The 25,035-nt window shown below is 44.0% G+C and overlaps 1 protein-coding gene across 16 annotated transcripts; it reads right to left on the minus strand.

The window, feature by feature from the left end:
* Nucleotides 1-73: 73 nt before the first annotated feature.
* ATG13 (autophagy related 13) lies at nt 74-24,576 on the minus strand. 16 transcript variants are annotated; one of them, XM_075105476.1, is made up of 18 exons: nt 24,436-24,576; nt 18,677-18,758; nt 17,791-17,871; nt 17,018-17,137; nt 16,555-16,601; nt 15,864-16,004; nt 14,738-14,778; nt 14,101-14,197; nt 13,649-13,747; nt 12,835-12,925; nt 10,331-10,429; nt 9,115-9,225; nt 7,896-8,029; nt 6,582-6,699; nt 5,786-5,863; nt 5,378-5,494; nt 4,803-4,931; nt 74-490 (listed from the first exon to the last, which is right to left on the minus strand). In XM_075105476.1, the coding sequence occupies exons 2-18, from the start codon at nt 18,743-18,745 to the stop codon at nt 392-394; spliced, it is 1,671 nt and encodes a 556-aa protein (XP_074961577.1). In that variant the 5' UTR covers nt 18,746-18,758; nt 24,436-24,576; the 3' UTR covers nt 74-391. The 16 variants fall into 16 exon arrangements, with proteins under 16 accessions (XP_074961577.1, XP_074961583.1, XP_074961582.1 ...); XM_075105478.1 differs by having other exon boundaries at nt 254-490; nt 6,615-6,699; XM_075105479.1 differs by lacking the exon at nt 74-490 and adding an exon at nt 560-3,610 and having other exon boundaries at nt 6,615-6,699.
* Nucleotides 24,577-25,035: the final 459 nt, after the last annotated feature.

Raw genomic sequence — 25,035 nt, forward strand, 5'->3', positions numbered from 1 at the left:
TATCAGACAGGCATGAACTGCATGCTGCAAGCACCAAGCTCCTTCACCAGCATTTGCTGCTGGGATGCCCACACTAGTTCCTTCCACACTTTATTAGCCTCTTCTATCAGATCAAAACATTAAGCACGTAGCAGCAACCAAGTACAATGCAAATTCTGCTGGTGGGGTTTTTTTTCCCCTTTTCCCACCCCCTTCTTTTGGAGGCAAGTTAATATTTCAGCTGGGACAGGACATCCAGGTAATTTGGTTTCCCAGCTCACTGGGGAGGTCACCAGGGCCAGACACCGTGTGACTGTTCCCCACGCCTGCACTGGGGACTGGCCAGGCACCTGTTCTGTCTCCTCCTTGCTCTCCTCCTTCCAGTAAGGTGGTCTCACCAGGATCCTGAGGACTACGCCAACCGTAACACACCAGTGCATTTTACCCTCTGTTGGAGGCGGCAACCTGCTCGATCCTGCGCTGACAGGCGGCTCTCTGACCAGCCCCTTTCCTGCAGGAGAAAGTGTGAGAGGTTGGGATTGTCCCAGAGCTGTCACTACACGTGGTGAAAAGCAGAGCGTGTTGCTTAGGTAAACGTTTTATTGGAAATTCTTTGAATATTTGAAGTACATTGGAGACTATTTCCAAAACAATATAACTTTTAGGAGCCTTCCCCTTCACCCAAAATACCAGCAGCTACATACATTCTGTCCTTGATATAGAATTGAGCAGGAAACTGCTAAAATAAACAGCCTTCATAACCCAACTTGTGGCAGGCCACAGCAGCAGCTAGATCCTTCCTGAAGCAGAGTATTTGCGCAGTGGTCTGGGAACTTGGAGCCTAGATGTAGCAATTATGTGTTGAAACTGAGGAATGTCCAGAAAAGAGGCACATAACTCAGGCCTAGAGAAGCTCTTTATTGCTGTGGGCCATCCAGCTCAACACTAGCAGCGTATGTTGGCAAATTTCCAGCCTTTTGAAGTAAAAAAAAAACCCCTGTGCCATACTGACATTCTGCCTCGTGAGATGTGGGAGGTATAGCCATGTTAGGAACTGCATCAACAACCAGGCACAGCTAGTTGGCTTGGGACCGTTGGGACAGGATTAGCAAGAACGGCATGCTTTCTGCCAACTCCCTAGCTTGTCAGCGTGAGAAGAGGCCAGCAGTAGCTCTGCCTAGCTGGAGTTCAGCCGAGTCTATTCTTCTCTATGAATATGGCGTGAACCAACAAATGATCGTATCACTCCCCCAGGCACAGCCTGTATGTTAAGAGAAAGGCGACAGCAACCACCTCCCTGTAAGCTACTTCCTACAAGGTGGCAGACACCAACTTCCAAAGCAGAGGTGAGAGCCAGCCCATCCGTTACTTCCCTGTGTTCCTGCACCCTTCTGTGACCCTTTCCACCTGTAAAACGAGGTGGCTCTGCCTGTGGGGGGTCAAGCATTTGTTAAAGCCCACATAACTTAAGCCCTCTTGTGAGCTGTTTATCTTGGAAGCTTTTGTAAATGTCCGTGTGTCTTAATTTGTAAGGACTAAGCAAATTCTATGTGAGGTTGCTGAAAAGTTGAGTAAGCTCAGAAGGTTCTGGTGGGGGTAGCTTTCCTTCAATGAAGCCCTTACGTACAGTTTTAGAGCTCACATGGCCTCCCACCGAACACCTCGCTCAGCAAAAAAGTTGCAGTTCACAGCATCATGTTGCTCTGACCTTACAATAAGCTCTGTTCCAAACTTGGCTCCTTACTCTAGCAGTAGCACAGAAATAGTGTTCTAGAGAGGAGGTGCGTTCCCCCGTCAGCTGCTAGCAGTTGCTTTTGATTAAGAATGCAGCTAAGTTGAAGAAGCTGCCACATTGCACTAACAAGAAGGCTGGTTACTCAGCCACTATCAGGAAATAAAGATGGTTCCTGAGTACTGAGGTAACACACCCTAACTTCTGGAGAAAGGGGGGAAAAAAAGTGTTTTAGGACAGTAAGGGCAGTCTTGCAATTGCTCACTCTAGTTACACCCGGAAGGAGAGAACCACAAGACCTACCTTATCTACATTTCTATTTAGTGTCACTGTCTCTCCTCCCACCCTTACATCAGGCAGAAGGCACGCCACAGCCCAGTCGACCACAGAGCGCTGCCAGCCAGTCACGCTGTTGATAGCCAGATCATTACAAAAATAACATTTCAGCTCATCAAAAGCCAGCTGATTAAAAAGTACCATAAGCTCCTGAAAATGTGCTTCTTTAAAGAAGCTGCCTTCTGAATGACTGAAGAACACTGCAGATTCATCCGTGCCTATCAGAATACAGCTTTTTACCAAGTCCCTGCCACTCCACTACTCTGGTGTGTGCGTTTCATTCTATCAATGGGCCCTGACTGGATGTAATGGCCATGCAGTCCCCAAAAGAGAGTATTATATTAGAATAATCAAATCTGTCTTAGAAAATAAATATCTCAGATATTTTCCTGCAGAGAGACCAGTCTCACTGGCCAAGGTTCCACGGCACACTTGCTGTCTGCAGTGATCCAGGGCAGAATGACCTGCACTACTACATGAAAACAGAACATATTTTAAATATAGGTTTCTTTAAAAGCAATAAATATTTCTTGATCCTTAAGATAATCTATTAACCATAAAGCAGGAAGGTTTGCAAGGGTTAGAGGAAAGAAATCTTGGACTAAAAGACTCCTAGTTACATAACCCTAAAGACACAGGATTCCTAGTATTTACAGTTACATTTCAGAAGCAGAGACTATGAATTCAGCATCATCACAGCTGCTACATGCAGGTGTGCCAACAGTCAACGCTGGTAAACTCAGCGTGGCCAAGTGTCAGTGTGCTCAGGAAGGAAATGTGGAAAGCACTTCTGTAATTTCACTCCCACCTCTCAGCCAGCATTAACAGAAGGCCTCACATAAAATGACTGTGCAGAGACCCAGTTCCTCAGAAGCAGGAAAACAAAGTTAACTTGTATTAGGCAGGTCCCAAAACGGACGTCTCTCCCTGGGCTCCAGGCACACCAAAGTCAGGATGAAGTGCCCTGTTCTGCGGAATGGATGTCCCAGACTTAAAACTGTTGAATCTGCTGAACTCACAGACCCTGGAAACGAGCCAAAGCTTTCTACACCCTAATAGGATTGGAGACTGTAGGAAAAAGTCTGTTAGCAAGAAGCTACACCTAGGGAACTTATACCATAGGACCCTTGGAGGAAGCATATGGCAACTTTTCACAAAGCCCCTCTACACAGAACAGAGACTGAGGAGAAAATTAGATTCATACACTGGAGTTTGGACTTCCTGTGTCGCTACTGCAGTCTTAAATTTAAACCTGACCGTCAGCAGAAAAGTGGTCCAGAACTATGTGGTGGTATCGCTGAGGAAAATCAGTAGGTGAGCTGTATCTGCTGTTGAAGAGAGCAATCAAAGAAAGCTCACTTGATGGAAGGAACTAGTCAAAGTGAGACAAAAGGCAGAGCATGGGGCAACAGAGATATTTGTCGATGTCATTCTCCAGGATACTGTGAGGAGGAAGAACCGCTGCAGCAAAACTGGAAGACAGCTTCACTGCAAGGTTTCTACAAAGGCATCAAACTCTTTGACATTTTTCTCATGGACTGCCAGCTTCTCTGGTAACGAGTCCTGGAAGGGTGAAGAAGGGTGCAGATCAGGGCTCATTCACAGTGGCTAAAAGGAAGCTTTAAACACACAGGTAAAAATTCTGAGTCACACAACCCCTCTCCACTGCTCCGGGCTCCCCCTCCCACATGCACAAAGCCAGGAGTCCTCTGGCAGCATCCAGCAAGTAACCCTGAGAAGGATGCTCTGCCCAGGGCGTGTTTGTTCTGCAGGAACAGCAGGTGCGCTGGGCCCTTGTGCAATTCTCACCACCAGCTGCAGCACAATAACCTCCTCGTGTCACTGCCTTTAAGTCACTTGCAGGCTTTGGTATTCATTTTTCCCCACAGTACGTTACAATGCCTGTGAGCCCGATACAGCGCTCGCCCAGATGTGACTTTCACCAGCCACGCCAGGATTTTACCTCTGCTCAGGCTGCAAGATCAGGCCTAGACTGCCACTAAGTTTGACACCTCAGGTAGGATTAGTTTTGGGGGTTTCAATGACAGCCTCAACAAGCATGCGGCAGCAGCTTTCAGCTTGAAGATGAACACACCAGTTTTAGAGGCTCAGGTGTGCCACAAACAAATTAGCATTTGTCTGGAACATATTAGTGAGGGAACCCCTTTGGCCAGAGTCTCTCTTCTGAGAGGGACATGAAAGACATGGACCTGTTGGAGCAGGTCCAGAGGAGGCCACAAAAATGATCCAAGGGCTGGAGCACCTCTCCTACAAAGGCAGGCTGGGAGAGCTGGGGTCGTTCAGCCTGGGGAAGGGAAGGCTGCAGGGAGACCTTATTGCAGCCTTTCAGTACGTAAAGGGGGGCTGTAGGAAGGGTGGGGACAGACTTTTTAGTAGGGCCTGTTGTGACAGGACAAGGGATAATGGTTTTAAAGTAAAGAAGGGTAGATTTAGACTGGCCATAAGGAAGATACTTTTTACAATGAGGACGGTGAAGAGCTGGCACAGGTTGCCCAGAGAGGTTGTGGATGTCCGCCCCCCGGAAACATTCCAGGTCAGGCTGGACGGGGCTCTGAGCAACCTGGTCTAGTGGAAGATGTCCCTGCTCACAGGGGACTAGATGGCCTTTAAAGGTCCCTTCCAACCCAAACCACTCTATGGTTCTATGAAGATGTGACTTTTTTCAAACTGGGACTAGGGAGAGCATTATAAAGTACATATGATCCCCACAAACAGAAATTTCAGGGTTCCATACCAAATCCTCTGCCATGGACTGCGCTCCAATGTCAAAGGAGAGGCTGCTGAGTTGAGGGGGGTTCTGAAACTCTCTGTAAAATGTCCCCAGGTCCATTGGAAGAATGTCATCTTTTGAAAATGCTGGTTTCTAGAATCGGAAGTTAATGCTGTTAATTACCATTCAGAGGCATTGGTTTCCCTTTTGCCATAATCTCAGGTAAAGTCATTACCTGCTGTCACTAAACATCTTGGCATTACAACTGCTGCTGCGATAATGCAGAGTAAGTAACTGAAGAACAGCCAAGATCTGTGCTTGCCTGAGTGCTTGGAAGAGAACATTTCCTTGGAATCTGGCTCCTTTAGGCATTAAAGACAGGACACCGAGCCCAGGTGTTGGTAGGGAACCGAAGGAGTAATTTGAGGCTGTTGGTTCTGAGTATCAGTGTCTGCAATTTTGGGACTGTCAAGTTCTAGTTTGGAATCACGGGTCTTTTCTACCCCCAATGAAAACCACTCTTACATCATTTGCCATGGTACTAGCACCTGAAGCCCATCTAAGATGCAGGTATGTGAAGCACCAATGAGGGCACTTACAAAGTCAATCATAACAAAGTCGTCGTGGGTGTTCCCTGTGCTGCTGCCACTGGAGCCCTCCGAGTGTAAGCTGCCTTGTAGAGGAGATTCAGTTTCTGGGGAGTCAGGAGGATTGACCTGCCCAAGAAATCAAAGATGGTGAGTAATGATCTCATGATCACATCTGTCTTTGACAGCGTGGGGGCAGTTAGAAGGTTGGACAATAAATGCATTGCTACAGCAAAACACATACTGTTATTTGCACATCTAGAGAGCCCAAGACTCAACACAGAGTTTTCTTGAAGCCAAACAAATCTGAATTATCTAGGTTGTTGTTCAAAAAACAAGTGTATTCAAGGTAGGGAATAGCATGGATGTTGTATAAGGGATGCTGAGAAGGCACATATTATACCTCTGGAAGAGGCTTACCATGGGGTCGTTATCTTCCAGCTCAACATTCTTGGGAGCAAACATGGCAAAAGGAATGTCTAAGTTGGCCATGGTCACCTGAGGAGATTCAGCAAACAGAATTTCACTAAGATGCTCTGCTTACCCAGCACAGAAAAGGATACTGGAAGTCTTTTTCAGACCTTCTAAAAATTGCCCAAGATCATGTCAGCAGTTAGACAGGAGACTGACAATCTCATTTAAAAGGCATAAAATAGAGAGATTGCACTTAGCTGACCTAATGCAGATAGATACCCTGAGGTGGAATTGCTTATATACATCTTGTATAATATTGGCAAGGATTAACAAACCGGTACAAATTCAAACAATTCTCCTTCGTCCACCCAAAAGGCCCAGAAGAGGGCCCTAGGAACTGGGCAGATCTCTAAGCTGCCCTAGCTGAGCTTAAATACTTGCTTACTAGCAATGAACTGGTCTGCTGCATGTCTCTTCAAGGAAGGGAGGCTTGCTACCAGCTTCCCCAATTTATGAACCTGTGGTAGTGGTGGATCACTGAGAGACCCATGTGGAGTATTAAGTCTTCCATACCCAAATAGGGTGCTGGCAAAGTGGGGCAAATTCAATGCTGTCACCTCCTAAAAGGATGTTATGAAAAACAAGCCTATGACCAGGTCTTGTGGGGAAATGCAGCAGGCAGGAATATGCATTCTCTGTCTCCAGGGTTGCCCTGGCATTGGGATGCTTTTTGCTCCTCTGTGTAGGAACAGAGGGCACAATACCCTGCTTCTCCCATCTGAGAATATCTACTGCTAGTTACCTGGTTAATGGGTTTGTTGACAAAAGCTCCCACCTTCCGAATAAAGATGGTCTCCAAAAGGTCATGTGGGGAGCCACACTTCCCTTCACTGCTGTTTGATACTGTTTCTGTGTCCTCGCTGGGGGAGGAAAATAAAGTAATTAGTGACTCCTGGCACAAACAATACAGACAAATCACATGCTTTACAAGACTCCTTCATTTTTCTGGGTTTACTCCTAATATTGAAAGGAGGACAATAGAAATCTCTGTCCTTGTACCACACTTTCCTCCTCAGTCATGAGCACAGAAGGGGAATGGAACACTCGTGGAACCTGATTTTTCCTTAAAGCTGGACAAAAACTCTTTACTTGAATGAAAAGTTGCTGCCAAGTAAAATAGGCCTTTCTTTTTGGAGATGGACTTTTAACTTCAGAATGTGCACATTCGCAGCAATTCCTGTTCATTACTATTATTTTTTCAGTAATACAGTAGTCACAGCTCTGTCAGGAGGTGAGGGCAAGAACCAGAATTGTATCTGTCACTCAGGTTACAAAGGCAGCAGTCTAATACATCACAACAGCCGCTGCCAGTATGATTCATTCACTGCATGGCTATTAGTTATTTTTATGACCTGGGTTTTTTTTTTCCCCTACCACAGGTATTCAGAACTTTAAAACAAACAAACAAAAAAATGGTTTGATCTTCTGGCAAGAGGACTACGTGGATAGCAAACCCAGGAAAATACTAGTGCAACTATGATTTTTTTGTTTCCTCATAGTAAAATTTCTGCTTAAGTTATTTGACTCAGGCATATGTTACCCCAAGACAGACTTCACAAGAAATAGATACGGTGACCAAAAAAAAGAAGGATTTAGTTAGTGAGAGGGAGGTAATTTAGGACATTGTGTCCTTTTAATTAACTTTGTGCCTAAAGTTTCTTAATAAAATAGTGAACAGAGTTGACGTTAACTACAACTGGTTTTCATAACGATTCACATTAAGTCTCTGCAGAATTTAAGACTCTCTTGTGAACTTACTTCATCTTGTTGTTTTACAATCAGCAAAACCAGTAGAGAGATTAAAAAACATAAAATTGATGCTAAAGTTAAAGTTGACATAACAGAAGTTGCAAGGATGTTACAGCGACTAGCACCTGTAAGTAGATGAGCGAGATTGTTGTTTGGAGAAAGGCACAAAGCTGCTAGTTGTTTTGGGGGCTGGAAAGACAGTAGTTACGCTACAAACAATAGATAAAAAGCTGAAAACAAGAAGTTTTATCTTAAGAGGATATATAACGGGCTAGCACAAGTGGTGAATCATCTAAAACCAACCTACCTACTAGAAGGAGTAGCTGCTGAGTAGTGGACTCCATCCAGTGGGGTGCACATCCTCTCTTGGTCGGCTTGAGTGCCGTGTGCTGGCTGGCTGTGAATCGGGGGAACTCCCCCCTCTTTGCCTGGACCAATCAACTGAGATGGAGAGGAATGGTCAAGTTAGAAAGCTCAAAATCAGGTCCCCACCACAGTGCAGTACAGAGCAGATTCTGTCATATCGGGACTAAGTTGTGGGCGTTTTGAGATACAGCCAGGCTCTAGCCTGCATCAGCCCGAGAGAGGTGTCAAGTAGAAGGTGATCACCACAGTACAAACTTGTTTTATTCCCTTTCTACTCCACTTCAGGCCTGTTTTACACTGCAGAGCTCCCTGGCCATAGGTCCTCTGCTTCGAGTAGAGGCAGGCAGGGGGGAAATCATATCCTCTTGCTATGGAGCTTCCTGAGGAGGCAACGTGGAGAGGGAGGTATTGATCTCTTCTCCCTGGGATCCAGGGACAGGACACCTGGGAAAGGTTCAGAGCTGTGCCAGGGGAGGTTTAGACTGGACATTAGGAATAATTTCTTTACCGAGAGTGTGGTCAAACCCTGGAACAGGCTTCCCATTGGTCAATGCCCCAAGCCTGTCAGTGTTTAAGAAAATGACCTTAATAACATCCTTTAACTTGGTGAGCCCCAAAGTGGTCAGGCAGCTGGAGCAGATGGTCACTGCAGATCCCTTCCAACTGAAAGAGTCTATTCTGTTCTGTTCTACCATCACTGTGTCAGCAAAACTGGTGTAGCAGCAACATCACAGGCAGAAAAAGACTCCTGTCAACTTTGCTCAATTGTCTGATGATTGGATGCAAATATGCCAGTACGGCTGTCAGTGTAGCCTAGACATAGGATACACTGCTGTGCCTGGACAGCTACAGAGGCAGCAGCTTTGTATGACAGCCAAAGGTTGGAATCAGTGACACGTTCGTGCAGGCAAACAGGTCTGGTGCCTGCTCTCTTGGCATTGTTTTTCCACGTGATCCCTACCCCAGTAAAGACAGGGAAGCTGAGGAGCCAGTTCCCAGCTCCTGTGCAAGTTGTGCTTTCTCTATATTTACCTTACATTCTTTTCATTCCTGACAGACAGGATACGAATCCATGCACTAGTTTCAAGGCCTCTCTCAGATGTACAAGTGACACAAACGGTTGCAATGCCAGCCACGCTTGTTCTACCCTGTACAAGTACCTGGTGAGGGTGTGCAGCATTCAAGCCACCAGCAAAGAGTACAGGATACCCCATGTCAGCTGATCCAGCTCCCAGGGCAGCAGGCTGATAGGAAAGGCGAGAGCTGGAAAGCTAAGAAAGAAGAGAAAAAAACAAGAAGGGCAAAGGGAGAGGAGAGAAGAAGTGGGAAGGGGAATGCCCCACAGTCTGAATAATCATCAGTCACTGAAGAAGCAACAGGAAAAGTCAGAGGCACAGCATTTCAGGCTGGCAGAAGGATGATAGACTTTCATTGGAATCAATAATGAAGGTTATTACTCTAAAAAGTTCTTATTGCAGGGGACTAAGTCTGGGCCTTGACAAGAATATAAGACTTGGTTCCTACACACATATGAGGAGGCTGTGCAATGTATGCCTGACATCCAGTCACAGAGAAGCTCTGCTTGTTTCGCATACAATTCAAAAGCATGAATGCCATCACCAACTTACTAAAGTGCTAATATTTAATATTTTTTCCCCCAAAGCAACTTCATTATCAACTGTTTGAATCCATTCTCATAGCACACTAAACCAGCTGATCTTCAAGGCCTCTTTAAATAGCTTCAGCCAAAGAATACAGTGCTAGTCCCATAAACGTGCTAGGCAAAGAGAACTGGGAAGCTAACCCGTGATACTGCTTTAGGAATGAAGTGCTGGAAGCAGTGAAACCCAGGACAAGTTCCTTACACAACCCAGGGAGAAATCCAGCTGGTCGGATTAAATAAAACTGCCCTGTTTTAGCTTGCTTGACCTCAAGAGGAACGCTTCTTTCAGAGCTCTGTGTGTGATGCTCCAGCGGCACCAACGCTGACGTCATTTACAGGGGTCTGAAAGATGAACAGCACTTGGATTCACACGAGGCTGGTTAAGCTGGAGAGGGCACTAATGATGTGCATGTTCTAGGGACGCTGGCTGTTAAAAGAAAACACTCAGCACTGTACCTTACTACCTGTGTCTTTCACTAACTATCCTTGCAACAGCTGTTGTTTGTTTAGGGGTGCTTGTCCTGTCTTTGGGAGAGCTTCATCTGCAAAGGCCTTTAGGCAGACAGTCACAATAACGTTCCTGGCCCATTTTGGTTTCACTAGCCTTTCGCATGCACAACAAACATTCCACGTTGTCAAATTTGACACTTATTTTGTTCTGTCACACCAGAACTATATCTGGCCATGTATAGCATATTCTATTGACAACTCACTTGATGTGAAAAGGCCAGTCCCATCACTGGGACCTTCAAGGTGTCCGTCACCACAGGTGGAGGGGTCTGAAAATGTGCCTTTGTGACAGTAAAAACACACTGTGCACAGACAGACACACAGAGGAAACAAGGAAAAGAGAGAGAATGAGAGGGGGGAGAGAGAGAAAAAAAAAAAAGAGAGAGAAGGACTTCAGAAAAGAACTATAAAGAGTCGGATGAACTGAATGCTAGTGAAGAGGTTTTGGCTGCAGCAGCCACACCTACACATAGAGCAGAAGCCTCAGTATTGCCAGAAACACGTTTGTTTTGTAAAGAATTGACTGTTTTCCAATCTCAACACTGGTAATATTTTAGACTCCAGTAAACACTGACAGAAAGTAACTGCCAGAGACTCTGATCCACAGCTAATTAGAATTGGTACCAGCCAATCAGCAAGGAGAAGGCTGAGCAGATGCCAGAAAAAGCCAAGAATAGGGTGTTTTTTTTTTTCAGAATGTACAAATTACATGTCTTTCAATACTCTCCATCCATACCTACTCCTAATCTTCTAGCATTCTGAGGGATCATATCTTGGCAGGTCTGTGCTGCACCCTTAGAATAAAGGGGACCCAGACTAAAGTGCAATTCAAACACATTGACGTGATGAGAGAATTCCGTCAACAAGAGTGACGCTCCAGAAGTAAACGCTGTCTCACAGAGGGTACTAACGCCAAAAGGGCAATGCAAATCTGGGTCACTCCCATACCTCCTTGCCGTCATTTCCCTACCAACAGTTCCCAGTTTTAGGAAAGCTTCCTTTCTGTGTATTACCCATGGGTAACACTTTGGGCTACTCCACACCACACACAGACATGCTAGGTAAGCTCACAGGGAGAAGGTAACACCTATTCCCTTGTATCACTCAGGTTAGGCCTCGTTTTTACTGGGAAGGCAGGCAGAGATTTGGACAATTTGCTTACACAACCACACAGTTCGGAGTATTTTCCCAAATATTAAGTTGCATATAGAAAGCTGGAGAAAGTAATTAACCTTTTTTTTCCTTCTAACTTACAGAGACCACTCTTCCAAGACAGCCTTAAAATTCTAACCGTGGTAACAAAGACTGGCAGTTGCTTTATAAATAAGCACGCAGCATAAGGCAACTATGAGCCACAGGAGAAGGAAGAGTCTAGGCTCATACTTAATGTGAATCCTCATGGTTCAGTCAGTTTCATAAAGCTTTTCCCCTCAGTGACATGAAAGCTTCAAGTCCCCTGGGGAAACGTCAACTTCAGCGTACTTATGTGCGCTACTCCTGTTAAGTAACACTGGCACGAGCAAGCCAGCAGTGCAAGTTTCCTTATGAAACCTTTTGCACTTAACCCATTTTGTGAAAAGGCAGGACACAAGTCGGCCACAAACTCATCTCCTGAGCTGTCTATTGCAGAATAAGAAAAGCTTTATTCCATCAGACTTACCGTGAGTGCTGGCTGATTAGTTCCACATTGCCTGATGCCCTGTCACCCAAAATCCACTCAGCACAAAAATGCTTCCTAAGAAAAGCTCATTTCTAGCTTATTCATACAGTAGAATACATTCTGCTAAATCAGTCATATGAATTCCTCTGAAGCAGTGGAAAGACCCATAGCAAATTCTTTCAGTTTGGAACAGCATTTCAGTTATACTTCATTCTGTGTTTCACATCGACAGCAAAAGAGACTTTAGATTGTCTTTAAAGATCAGTAGAACCATCTGCTTGGCTGGACAACAAGGCAGGACATTCCTGAATATTTAAAGCTATAGGACAACTGCGAATCTGGCCAAGTCTTCAAAATAGAGAATTGTGGAGTCAGACATGTAAGCACAGTAAAGAAGGAGGAATTGGAGTTCCTGGTTTTTTATATTCAGAAGGAAACCATTTTGTATTTTAAGATTGAAACTTAAACGGAATTTGCATGGATAGGTGGAAGTATAGAGTATTAAGTCCCCAATTCAATACTATGACCCAATTTGTTTGCTGATACTTATTCCTGCTGCCCCAACTACTTTCAGATGGTGCAACAAATACAGCTTTTGTCTTTTTCCTGCTCTTCCATTCTGCAATACAGAAAATATGACTGCGCCATAAGCATTTTCTTGATATTTCAGCATTTCTTTCTCAGTATCAGTCTGTTCCCTCTACTTATGCTGCCTGGCATCATTCTCTTGAATTCCTCTTCTGGTAGTATTGATATGTGAATGCATAAGTACACTGCCATCCTCTTCAAGTACATATCAGTCCAGCTACAGGAGTAGGTTCTTTTAATATTTCTCAGTAACCCAGTCTTTCTAGTCCCCTAGCATTTTTTTGAAATTAGTATCTAACTAGGTTTCACTCAGACTGTAGCAACATAAATAATCCACACATTAAATTTTAATTAGCAGCAGGAGGCTGCTTGTTTGCACTGTAGTTGATGCAGGAGTATGCACACTATGCTAACAGTGATTGTTCTATCTAGGAGTAAATAGAGCCTGGTTTCTCTTACCTGAGATGGAGGAGAGGTTGAAAAAGATGTGGTACACACTTCTTGGGAATCTTCTACTGAGGGGCATACTGCACCATTGTCCTCACCAGCTCTAAAGCAGCAAGAAAAGAAAAGCTTTCTAACTGGAAATATTCCTTAAAAGAAATAGTAAAACACACTGGGACAAACACTGCAGGGAGGTTGAGAGTATTTGGGTGGAGTTGAAAGGAAAATTATGAAGGGCTCTCATCTACTGACAGAACTGAGGAAAAAAAAGGTAACAAAACTTTAATTTTCCCAAGGCGCTCCTCTGCTACCCCAGATAGAAATACTTCCCTCTGTTTTTTTAACTAAGGGTTATACCAGCTAATGCTACTGGCTTTGGTGTTTACAGAACCATTGTCAAACAATACCACTGGTCCCAACCTCGGTGCCCTCACATGCATTTTAGAGAAGGCAAACCTCTCATCTACAAAGAGAAATAAAACTCTGATCTTTTGCCAGTGGAAATATCCAGAGATGTGTGCCTCTGGACATGTAGTTCTACAGGAGGATTACACTTTCAAATTCCCAAAGACAACAAGGTTAAACATCCTTTGTGTCCAAGTGCTTCTGTAAGGAATTTGGGAAAATACTGGGGCTTGCTGCACTCAGCCTTCTAGGTGTGAGAAGAAAGATGTCACCCTTCCTTATATGCTCAACCATGTCAATATGATTGACATGAATCCTCCAGCCTCCCTTCCCATGCAGTCAGCAAATAGTGGAAAAGGCTCTGTATTTGGGCATAACTGATGCCTTCACCATGGCCCATGACTTCAACTCAGTATTTCCTCACCTGTAATTGCAGGGATGCATGGGTGAAGAGCTGGGATAGGGACGGTCCACAAAGTGATCAATGATAATCCCCATGATAGGAGGGGTCCTCTCAAACTGCCTGCAAGGCAACAAGCAATGGTGTTATTGGCTGCTTCTCTCTACTCTCACCCCAGTTCATGGTGCCCTCACAGAAAACCCTTGCATCTGTTAATGGGACCAGAGCATTTTTCCTTAAAATTCAACCCTGCAACTCCAAGCATGCATCAACAATTTGGAGTTCCACAGTCTGGCTCAGGGCTACCCAAATACTCCCCTTTCTGCAAGACTTAAGCATGAGAGGGAGTATTCTCCATGAAGGAGAATCTCAGCAGGAAAGGATAAGCAGAAGGGAAAAATTCAGAGGCTCATAATATGAGGGGTTTAATAATACATTATTGTAAAACGTTTTCTGGCATGATCACATTTTCTCACCTGGTTGACATGAAGGCAAGGTTGATTCTGTAGGCACAAGACAAAGTGATGGTGCCCACTGGAGTACCCACTGTCCCAACACGTACTGTCTGGAAACCTATAAGGTTAAGGAATGATTATCAGTCTCACTGATTATTTATGTTTCATACTTTTCTCTTCTGAGGTTATATTGTCTTATTTCTATAGCGTTTCCATTATCCCTTGCAATCCAAACTCGAAAGACACATATAGAACCCACAACAAAACAGCAGCACTAGGTTGCCTTGCTGGTAGGCTTCATCTACAAGACTTCTGATGTTGCTTCCTATCTTGGTCTAAAATATTGCTCTCAAGTTCTTCTTGTTCATGAGTAGATCATGATCTCCTTTACCAGTCCTGTCCCTTACCAACATACTTCCGTACTCTCATTTCAGTTCTGGATCACTTAAGAGTCAAAATGGCAATCACCCTAGAGTTTCTCAGAGTACCACCATTATACCTGTCACCTTATGAAACAACCCTTCACTGGTGGATCCAGATAAAAAGCACATGTAGACTTCAGGCTTAATTTTCCTTATGGCATTTAGGAAGAGTAATAAATGGCTAACCAATAGAGACAACAGTTCTGCTCTAGTTTGTGTCTGTTGCCTAATCATACCTTCTCCCAAGCCACTCAGTTGCACTTCACCAAAATATATCCTGCAGGAAAAGGAAAAAGAAAAGGTATTAGGTCCACTGGGGACATAATGCAATATGTATCCTTATTACTTACTTAATTTTATGAGTTGAAAGGCTGGAATTCCTTTTCCTCTTTAGAAAAAAAAACCACACAAAAACAAAACGAAAGAAGTGGCTAGAATGTCCATCTCAAAAAACCTTCCAGCTACTTCAGAGGAAGACATGTCACATAAAAAGAAAAACAAAGAGAAAATGGTGGTCTAATCAGAAATGTCAAGTTTTTAAAGCCTCTGTGGCAAGTCTACAGTTCAGAGCAAAAATGTCAAGTGATATAGACTTCACAGACAGGTCTGAGTCTAAAAGCTGGTACTCATCACACAATGGAAAAGATTACCTGTGCTGTAAAGAGACCTGCTCTTAACTATATGCCAAACCAGCAATGGAGGCAAAAATGAAGAAATGGCTGGGTTTTCTTTTTGAGTTCTCAGCTGTGCAAACAATAACAAACCTGAGGTTTAGAATCATATAAATTAGCTATGCAAACATGTCAGGCTTTTCTCAAAGCCAAAACCAAAGACTGGAAGGTGATAACCATGAACCACAAGCCAGTCAGATCTCACAGGCTAAACAGATTTGAAGTCAATATTTGGGTAAATAAACTGCAAGAACTACAGCAAGTGGAGCTGAGGATGCATCTTTAACATGGAATAGCAGGAGAGAGTCTGAATCTATACTGCTAAAGTATGCATTGAAGTTATGTGCAACGTAGACAGGCATTTATCAAATACGGGCTAGACAGTGAAAAATTGGAGGATAATAAGCAATTTAACCAGTGCTTGCATGTAGAATTTTTGTACTCTTCTCAACATGGTAGGCAAACAGCAATACACAGCCTGTGCTTAGTTTTTCTTTCAATGGCTCAGATGGAGGCTATAAGGTAATATATAGCCCAACGTTCTCTTCTGACACTGATCAGTAGTAGTTAAATCCAAATATTTTGTATTTATTATCGCTCATCCCTTTTTACCACATTTGCAGTTACACTGTGCAAGTCTAGAGTCTCTGCCATTTGCATTTCAAATTGGGAATTTCATATCCTGCTTTACCTGTACAATATTACATATTCATGGCCTTGCTTCCGTGAGAGTCTGTAGGCTGGAGTTACCCTGGTTATAGCAAGCAAAGACTTCAGCAGTAGAGACAGCCTGTTGTATACGGTGTATGAAACTTTGATTTCTTTGTCACACCTATAGAACAGAAAGGGAAAAAAATAGTCTTTTGTTCCCAACTAAGTTGTTTGGGTTTGGTTGTTTGTCTTTTAACTTTTTCAAAATCAAAGTGAGTCTGGGACAATTATTTAAGGTCAGTTTTATCGTCAAAATTATAAAATAAAGCCCATGTGTCACTACCCATTACTGACCAACCAGCTAGGAGTCCTAATTCAATCTAGTCACCTGTTGTAGAAGCAATTGCTGAAAAACACCATGCAGCCGTCTACTAGACAGAAGCATCTTTTCAGTATTAAAAACATCTGTCGTTACTGAGTGTATGAATTCTTGTATCTGAGGAAGCATACCAGTTGTAGTGGAAGAACGAAGAAGGAATGAAATTACTAGTTTATTTTCTTGGCACCAATACCGAACAGTTGGACTGCTGCACTAGACAAAGAGGGGACTTCCCTGCGTTCCAGGCCGCACAGCCAACATGTGCTCATTCATCACCATGCATCGGGCATGCCTCCCCATTTCATCAGCTAAAACAAACATACACACACAAAAGTGTGAAGAATGCACTTACTTTTCATTCATTTCTAGACACCAGATTTCCAGCTCCATGGAGTCCCCCTGGATCAGAGAAAGGATGGCAAACACAGGCTCATTTCAGAACACAAGTCTTTTCACACCTCTCAATGAAGATGTTTCTCCTGGCTCCCACTTTCTTGTAATGCAACAACAGAAAAAGGTGCGCTGGAAGTCTTGCTGTACAACTTGATCACCTGAGGGAATACCTTCCTCAGAACGGCTAAGCTCTTCATGGTCTAAGAAACTAAATTTATCTGCTCTATCATTTGAGTGTTTGGCCTCAGATATTTGCAGTGAATTGCTTCTGTTAAACAATCCATTTCTTTTCATTAGTATACCACCTAACTTAGTAAATGAAGAAAGTTTTACATTGCTTGGACTAAAGGACAGGAGCTCTGGTAGGTGACTTAAGATCCAAGTAAAAACAAAAATGACATCTCTTCTGACTCAGTTCTCACCTCTGAGGTTTTGAGAGAAATCTCCACACACATGGACCGTCCAACAGCAGGTAGTTGTCCTGCCAGGGCTTTCTTTGCTTCATGAGTAACCTCTGGTATATCTTTGATTGCCAAATTGAACTGCAGAATGAAAGAGATTAATCAATTTTTTTTATTTATTTGAAAAACTGCCTAATGGTACACTACAGACACACTCATAGACCCCTATATAACATACTAGGTCAGTATCATCTGAAATATTTATGAAACAGAAAATTCCCAGATGGGCTCAGGCTTTGCATATTTGCAAATGTTTCCCTGGCTGCTAATTCAAATGTTTTTCTTGATCCTGCCATAAAAATCATGTTCCTTTTCCCTCGCTTCAGTCCCATCTTCACCCACAGAGTATCTAAAGTCTCTTCAATTTTAATAAAGCCCACTACTACGAAGTCCTCAATTGCAGAGTTGCAAACTTCTGGCAGAAAAGAACTCGTTGCCCTACCCCCAGCAAATCTTGGAAACATGCCTTAGCTGGCAGGAGCTGCTGAGAGGTGTCATTTTTCTCTCCTCTAATCAGTCAGCCCTTAAGAGCCCAAAGTGGCTTGTTGCATGTGAACAACAAAAAGCCATATCACCAATGAAGATAATTGAATATAGTAGTTATTCTATGAATAGTTATTATAGTCTACACAAAACTATAACAACTACACTGTGTTCTCAACACACGTGCGCGCGCGCACACAAGCAAAAACCCCAACAGTTACAGCATTGCTTTAAAAAAAAGATGACTTTACCCAGTCAGAGCCTGTTGGGGAGGATGACGATCGGGTACAGATTTTCTCTCCAAGTCGGGCCTGGACAATTACTTGTACTGTCTGGAATTGAAAGGGAAAGATACACACTCATGTTTTGAGCTTGGCAGAGCCCTCATTTCAGAACCTGAGCTAGACAAATTCCAAGTTTAAAAAAAAAAGGGGCTGACCAGGATGTAGAGGAGTAGGGTTTGCTATGCTAATCTTCAGGTCTAATCAATTTAAATTCATTTTAAGCTGACTTATCTCTGTAACAACATGAGGCGACTACATCAATTTTGCGATCAGGAATTGCACAGTTTTCAGTAATACTGAAATAAAATTTACAGCTATATCCTGAACCTGGTCACATAAATGGAAGTCAAGACAATCTGTACATTTACAGCATAGCCATTGTCAGAGTATCTACTTACATCTATGTACCAAGCAAAGCCAAATTTTATAATTACGTATCAACATAATTGAAAAGAACATCCTGGTATTATTGCTTTTGATTCAATATAAAGATTTAGATTGGCTGAAAAGAAAGAGCGGAGTCCAACATAAAATACTACCTAACAGTTAGATGGTTAGATGTGTGGGATAGGAGCCCAAAGCTGACAGAGGAGTGAAGTGCCTGTCACTGATTCTACAGGAGGACACTTCTGGGGAAGAAAGAGGAATTGAAGGTAGGAAAAAAGGGGAAAAGACGTTTTTCTAGTTATTCTCAGTAATCTCCTAAATTTGATATCAGCTTTTCTTGCTTTGGTCTTTAGCAAAAACAAACAAAAAAAAAACCCAAACCGCAACCTTGTTACTCTAGCCACAGCAAGTATGGCTTTTACTGAACAAGAAAGAAGAGGCGTTTGACCACAGAAGAAAAAGTTACCTTTAAAGCAAAGAACTTGATGAACTTGTCCAGGTCCTTCCTGTCCTGGGAACCGAGATCAGTATCCATTGCATATGGCAATCTGAAATATAGCACAGGCATGGGAATGAAGTCCTCCTCCTTCAGCCTTCTGTTTGGATTTCAAGATTTCAAAATATTTTGCCATTAGAGGCTACCTCAAAAGAAATGATAAGCACCAAAGGCCCATGCCTGTCAAACTCCTAACATGCTAAGAACTTTGGGCAGTGGGCGCAAGGTATAAATGTGCATGAATAGTTTACCTGGTCAGTACAAAAGACACTAGAAAAGAAACAAGAAAGGGAGCTCACAATTAAAACTGGGTACAAGTTCTTTGATTTTGCTAGCTCAATTAAAAAAAAAAAAAAACAACAACCCTGAAACTAAACCAAAAAACCCAAAACACCCCAACACCACACTGGTTAGATTCTACACCGAGATATCCAGACACAGCGGTCTCTGCTTCAGAAATAAATTCAGAAATAAATTCAGTTACCGGCACTGGTCAAAACCTATCCAAATCATTGACTTGAGTCTGAAATTCTAAGAACAGTATTCCAACGGTATTTCAGCAAATACTGAAATCTCTATAATAAACCATTGCTGGAACGGGCTACACTGCTTCTTTACTTCCCACAAATACTGCTTGCAGTAAAATTGTACAGCTACAAATTTACCTACAACCAACTGAAAAGACACATTTTTGCCAAGAGATAGGCCCAAATTCTCTGCATCTGTTGAAAGCTCTGACAACAAATACTTAGCTTCCACATTCACGCTGCCTTGTTTTTCAAGATGCGATTGATTCTAGCAATATAATGAACTTGCACAGCGCCTGAAGTGAGGCAGGCCAAGGCACTAATGAGATTTCTGCCACCATCATGTCACTTGGACTGGGCTAAATCACAATTTTTCTGTCTCTCAGTTTCTTCATGTGTAAGTTAATAATCATATAGAGACCATGGGGAGAAATGCCTTAATTAGCAGCATTAATTGTATTTTTTGCTCGTAAGCCTTCAAAGTATTAATTCACTCTTAATTCTTGTTGCTGTTTTGTTTTGCGACAGCTAATCAGCCTGAAGCAGCTTGTCAAACATCATGTATTTATGGGAATGTGCTGCTTATCACAGAAACGTTGGTAGTCTAAGGTCAGCGAGCACGAGCAGCTGCTATGCACAAGGTTACTCTGTGTTCAATATTTAAGCAAAGACTGAACTTGCAGCAGAATATGCTATTCATCCAAATTAAGCTTAGCTGGACAAAGGGGCTAATAGCCCTGTTCACACAGAAAATATTTTATAATCTTTAATGACTACGCACATCCAGAACTTCTATTTAAATTATCTCACTTAATAGCAGTAAATACCTATTTTAAGTAATGCTTTAGGAGCACCATCCGAGACAGGCTGCTAAATAAAAGTACTGCAATTTATAGAGCATTTTATGGAGAAGAGCACTGCTTTCTGAATAACTCTATAAAAGAAAAGCTGGACATCTAATACGGTTCAAAGTTCCTAGGCTACATTCATACTACATAGCATTGTACTGTTCTCATTACAAATTTTAATTTCATTTGAGAACTAACAACACAAGCAATTCAACATTAGATGCATTATCAAATTATCCTTTGGATGCTTTAACCTCCTCATCAAAAGTATTATACTTTTTTCCCCTGTCTTTCCCTCCGCTAGATGGGAGTTTACAGATCTTTTCTACTGTGGGGGGGACGCAAAAGGAAGTCAGCACTTAATGTGCTAGATGTTTAATTGTTGTCGGGCTCTAACTTAAACAACATAAGCTTTTAGTATAGACACCTCCCACTAAAAAAACAATAGGTGAGAATGACCCGTTATTATCCTTTTGACTTAACTAAGTAAAGCACCATAAGGGTCAAGGGGACTTGAGATCTACAGCAAAACCTGGCTGATATGGCCAATAAAATACTGCATTAAAAAAATTTCATCTTTTTCTCAGCAAAGAGAATGCTGACATTTAAATACCAAGAAAAATCAAGTTAGCTTTTAATGGGAAAAGAAGTGAGAGGGCATTTCTCTGTGACCCCTGGAGAAAGGTGCAAGGAAGTATATATCCTGATGTTGTAGGAGAGCTGTCAAATAAAGCACCTGTGTTTGGCTTATGGAGCTGGAAAAGAATTCTGGTATTGACTATTGCAACACTCTTCAGAACTAATAGGTGTCAGGCTCACTGGTCTGTCAGGAAAGGAAAAAAAGCAGATCATCAACATGGTTCTCTGCAGTACAGAAATCAGTTCTAATGACTATATACTCAAACATCTCTAGAGGGGAGAGAAACAGTCACCACAGCTATATCTTAGATTCAGGGTCCAAAGAATGAGAGCTTCACAGTTCTGCCCTCCTGCAGAAGAATTGGTATTCTTCCTGCGAGATCTCAAACTATCTGTAACATTCATGAAACATGGAGATTCATACTCCTACTTCTCAAGATCCAAATGCCAGCAACAGTTGACTCACCGGAGCCTAAAGCAGAGCATCAAGTATCAGCCAAGGTTTCCTGTTAGGGATCTGTAATTTCAGGGGGAAACTGGGACCTTGGAACTCAGCTCCTGACATGTCTCAGGGCTGTCATGTGATGACCACCATCCCCTCATTTTTGCAGGAGGGCCCCTGGTGATCATCTGAGATCTGCTAAGTCTTAGGACAGAGTTCACCTTTAGAATCATTCTTGGTAAGACTCAGGACAGGCCTACAATTACAATGAACAATTTTATTTACAAAAATGCCTCACTACCTTCAGGTTAGCTGCCACCAGCTGACCTGAACAGGAAGGAAATTCTTTCAACTTAGTTCCACCAAACTCATTCAACTTCCCAGGTCCTGCATGTTGCAACACCAGCATGGCTTCTTGTTAAGTGCCAGAATCTGGGCATATGTTTAGCTCTAGGAAGACACCATCTAATTTTACACTGAACAACAGCTAGAAGGAAGTAACCTTTGGTCTAGGTCAGAAACCCACAGATGACTGATTCCCCCTCAACCAATTAATTCCTTAAGTAAACTGATACCTTCCTGCTTTAGTCTTACACATAGGCTGTTTGCAAATGAAAACAAGCATCTTGGCCGTGTGGCTTTTTGCTTTGTCTCCCTCTTCCTGCAACATCCATTTCCATACTGTTGCCTTTACTTACATGCCTTTGTCTCCCCCTTCCTCTGAACAGAAACATCAGAGACAGATGTTCAAAGGAGAACTGCCACATGGGGGTCTTTTGACTAAAGCCTTAATCTTTCTCACAAGATTATGAGGCAGAGAAGAATGCTAGGCTTATCTAACAGTTTAACATCTAAGTGTTGCACCTTATACACCCTATCGGTATTTATACTCTCTTTCTCCAAGGAGAAGGACACATCAGCATAAGCTGATGGCACCCTATTTGCATGATGCAACGAACTGCAAGAGCCCTCCCCTTCATGCCTTGGTACAGCCCAGAGAAAGTGCAGCTACCAGTGTGCCACCCAACAGCTGCAGCCCCACTGCCTGCTAGTACCTGTAACCTGGGTGCACAACAGGGACACAGCAGCACGAAACCCGTGCATACCTGCATTACAGTATCTGTTTCATATGGCGGGGATTTAGCGTGCACATCTGTTTGGCACTCATGTACATAAATGGAAAGGAGAAGCACCTGACACGTACCAGGCGTTATTATCGCTGCTGGGGAAAGGCTGCTTCCACCATCTCCCTCCTCCGAGATCTCACTCTGAGCCACGGCTGCTACAACTTGAAGTCACTGTGCTTTCCTTTCAAACAGATATTTACCAATGCAAAATAATTACTCATGCTTCCTACCCCAGAGTGAAACTGAAAAGACCAAAGGGAAGAAACAAGAAGGGCTGTCACTGTAAGCAGGTGGCTTTGGACAGCTCTTACCCCAGCTGTACGTTCCTGGTTACCTGCCTGTGCCCCCCAGGCTGGGCACACCTTGTCCCTACCGCTCTTTCAGAACTTCTTTTTTAATACAGGAGCCAAATCCAATCTCTAAGGATGTCCTGTGTGAAGCTCCAGAAAAAAACCTCATTGAATCATGCAGGTAAACAAGAAGCAAATGGAAGTTTTTGAAGCTTTTAATAGAGTGCCTTTGATAAATAGGCTTGACTGCCGAGAAAGCTTTCCTAGAACATACCCTTCAATGACCACAAAGCTTCACTGCAAGCAGGTATTTTGAGCATGTTAATAAGCAACTATAAAAAGATCTCCATAAAGACAGCGCTCTGTTTCAAGGCTAGGCCTTCAAGTCAAACTCCAGTATCCTAAAATTACTAAAATTAATCTCCATTTCACATTCTTAGTAGGTTAGTCAGAAACGTGGGGAGTGGGAGGGGGCAGGAACAGTTCTAAATTTTAAGGTGTGCCACTCTCATTCTTTAAAGTTTATAGATTTTTTTAAGAGAAGACAAGAGTAGATTCTAGCAGAAAAACTGTTTCACATAATGTAGATCTTCTGATTAAATCAACCGTATGGAGAACCACAGGGCCTTTAAGTTTTGACTGATAAAGAGGCAATTTTTCCTGCTGATCAGGAAATAGATTTACTTTATAACCAAAAAATGACTTTCAGCTCAGGAAATATCTTACTAAAGCCAGCACTGCCAGCTCCACTGGCTTAAGAACAAAATTAAGTAATTGCTGTTGACCAGCAGTTACATTCTGTACTTCCCTAAGGTCTAAAAATGGTGTCAGTTCAAAGGTCCATCCTCTCAATTTGTTTGTCAGGCCAAAGTATACAGACTAAACCAGAACCTGCTTCTACCTACCCTGTACTACAACCACCAACAGAATCACCAGGTCTCAACTTCGGTGTGAATAACTTTCAGAAAAGTTGAGATTATCCAATGCCATTTCAGCGAAATAAGGTGATCCTGTATGATCCTTCCGGACATCTAAATACAGCCTGGCTCATCTCAATGACCTTATTTCTTGCCACAAGAAGGAGGGTTCCACCAGGTCAGGCCACTCCTGCAATAGTGTGGAGAAGCTCTAAACTTCATCTGCATAGCCAACTAATTTTCAGCTAAGGCAGTAATTTACCATATTTACTGTGTAGCAATGCGCCTAGTCACACCACTTTTTAGATTTGTAAGGAGGCAGTTTGTAGGCTTAGTCCAAAGCGTCCCTTTTCTACCTGTTCACTGACATGAAAGGTGTCTCTGCTCCCACTGAATCAATGTTCAATTGTGTTCACAAAAACATTTAGAAATAGCACTTGGGGATGTGGTTTAGGAGGCATGGGGGAGTTGGGTTGGCAGACTGATTTGAAGATCCTAGAGGTCTTTTCCAACCTTAACGGTTCTATGATGGGAACGACTCTGGTGGTGCCCGAAGAGCCACACAGGAAGGAACGATTTGTAAACCCATGATCTTTCCTAAAACACAGAAAACTCGCACCTTAGAGGAAAACTATACAATGGACTGAGGGGCCTGAAGTTCTGCTATTTCTAACAAGCATTTTGGTTTTAAAGGACACCACCTGGAGAGACTTCAAGGGGCCACATCCTTCCCGGTTTCCACCGACAGCCACCAGCCGTTCGGAAACAAAGCCCAAGTGGCCGTGGGGCACCGGGCCCGCCTTTGCTGCCGCTGCAACACGGCTCCAGCAAACCCCGGCCTAAGCGAGCAGCGAAGCGAAACTAAAATGGAGACACGAATGCGCAGCCAAAGGCTCCAGAGCCCCACGTCCCGACCCCTTCCCGCGAAGGCCCCGGTACCTGCGCGGGGGCGGCGGTGCTGGCGGCTCATCCCTAGCGGAGGCCCGGCTGCCCGAGTGGGGCCCGGCCGCCCGGCTCCCCCGCCGTGCCCCGGCGTCTCCTCAGCGACCCGGCGGTGCACGGGGGATGGATGGAGGGAGGGATGGAGGGGGGTGTCCCGGTCCCGGTCCCCGCGCCCGGCCCCTCTAAGTCCCGGCGGCCCCTCCGCCGTCTCCGTCTCCGTCTCCTCCTCCTCCTCGGTGCCGGCGCCCGGGGATCTCGCAGCCGGCCAGCTCCCGTAGGGGTCGGTCAGGCCGCCGGTGCCCTCAGTGCCACGGCCTGCACCCCGCCGCCATCGCTGTTTGTTTTCATCCGCTGCTGGCGGGCGGAGGGACGGAGGGAGGGAGGGGGCAGGGAGGTGCCGGGGTGTCCGCGGCCGCACTTTCCACGCGGAACCGCCGCCGCTCACCGCCCGCCCACCCGCGGCGCCCCGGACCGGCAGGGAATGGAACCGGGCCCGGCGTAAAAAAGGGGCAGCGCCCGCCGCCGCCGCCGCTCCCGCTGGGAGCCCCCTCGCTGTGGCGAATCTGCCGCGGCGGAGGTGTCGGTAACGGGGCCGGC

This window comes from Phalacrocorax aristotelis, chromosome 10, assembly GCF_949628215.1.
Source record: "Phalacrocorax aristotelis chromosome 10, bGulAri2.1, whole genome shotgun sequence".
Taxonomy (NCBI): Eukaryota; Metazoa; Chordata; class Aves; order Suliformes; family Phalacrocoracidae; genus Phalacrocorax; species Phalacrocorax aristotelis.

Bases quoted from the DNA above. Each gene is read 5' to 3' on its own strand.
- ATG13 (XM_075105476.1), bottom strand. From the start codon at position 18,745: ATGGATACTGATCTCGGTTCCCAGGACAGGAAGGACCTGGACAAGTTC. The intron at 17,872-18,676 runs GTAACTTTTTCT...TTTCAATTCCAG, and splicing joins TCAAGTTCTTTGCTTTAAAG to ACAGTACAAGTAATTGTCCA. The intron at 12,926-13,648 runs GTGAGGAAATAC...TTGCTGCTTTAG, and splicing joins ATGCATCCCTGCAATTACAG to AGCTGGTGAGGACAATGGTG.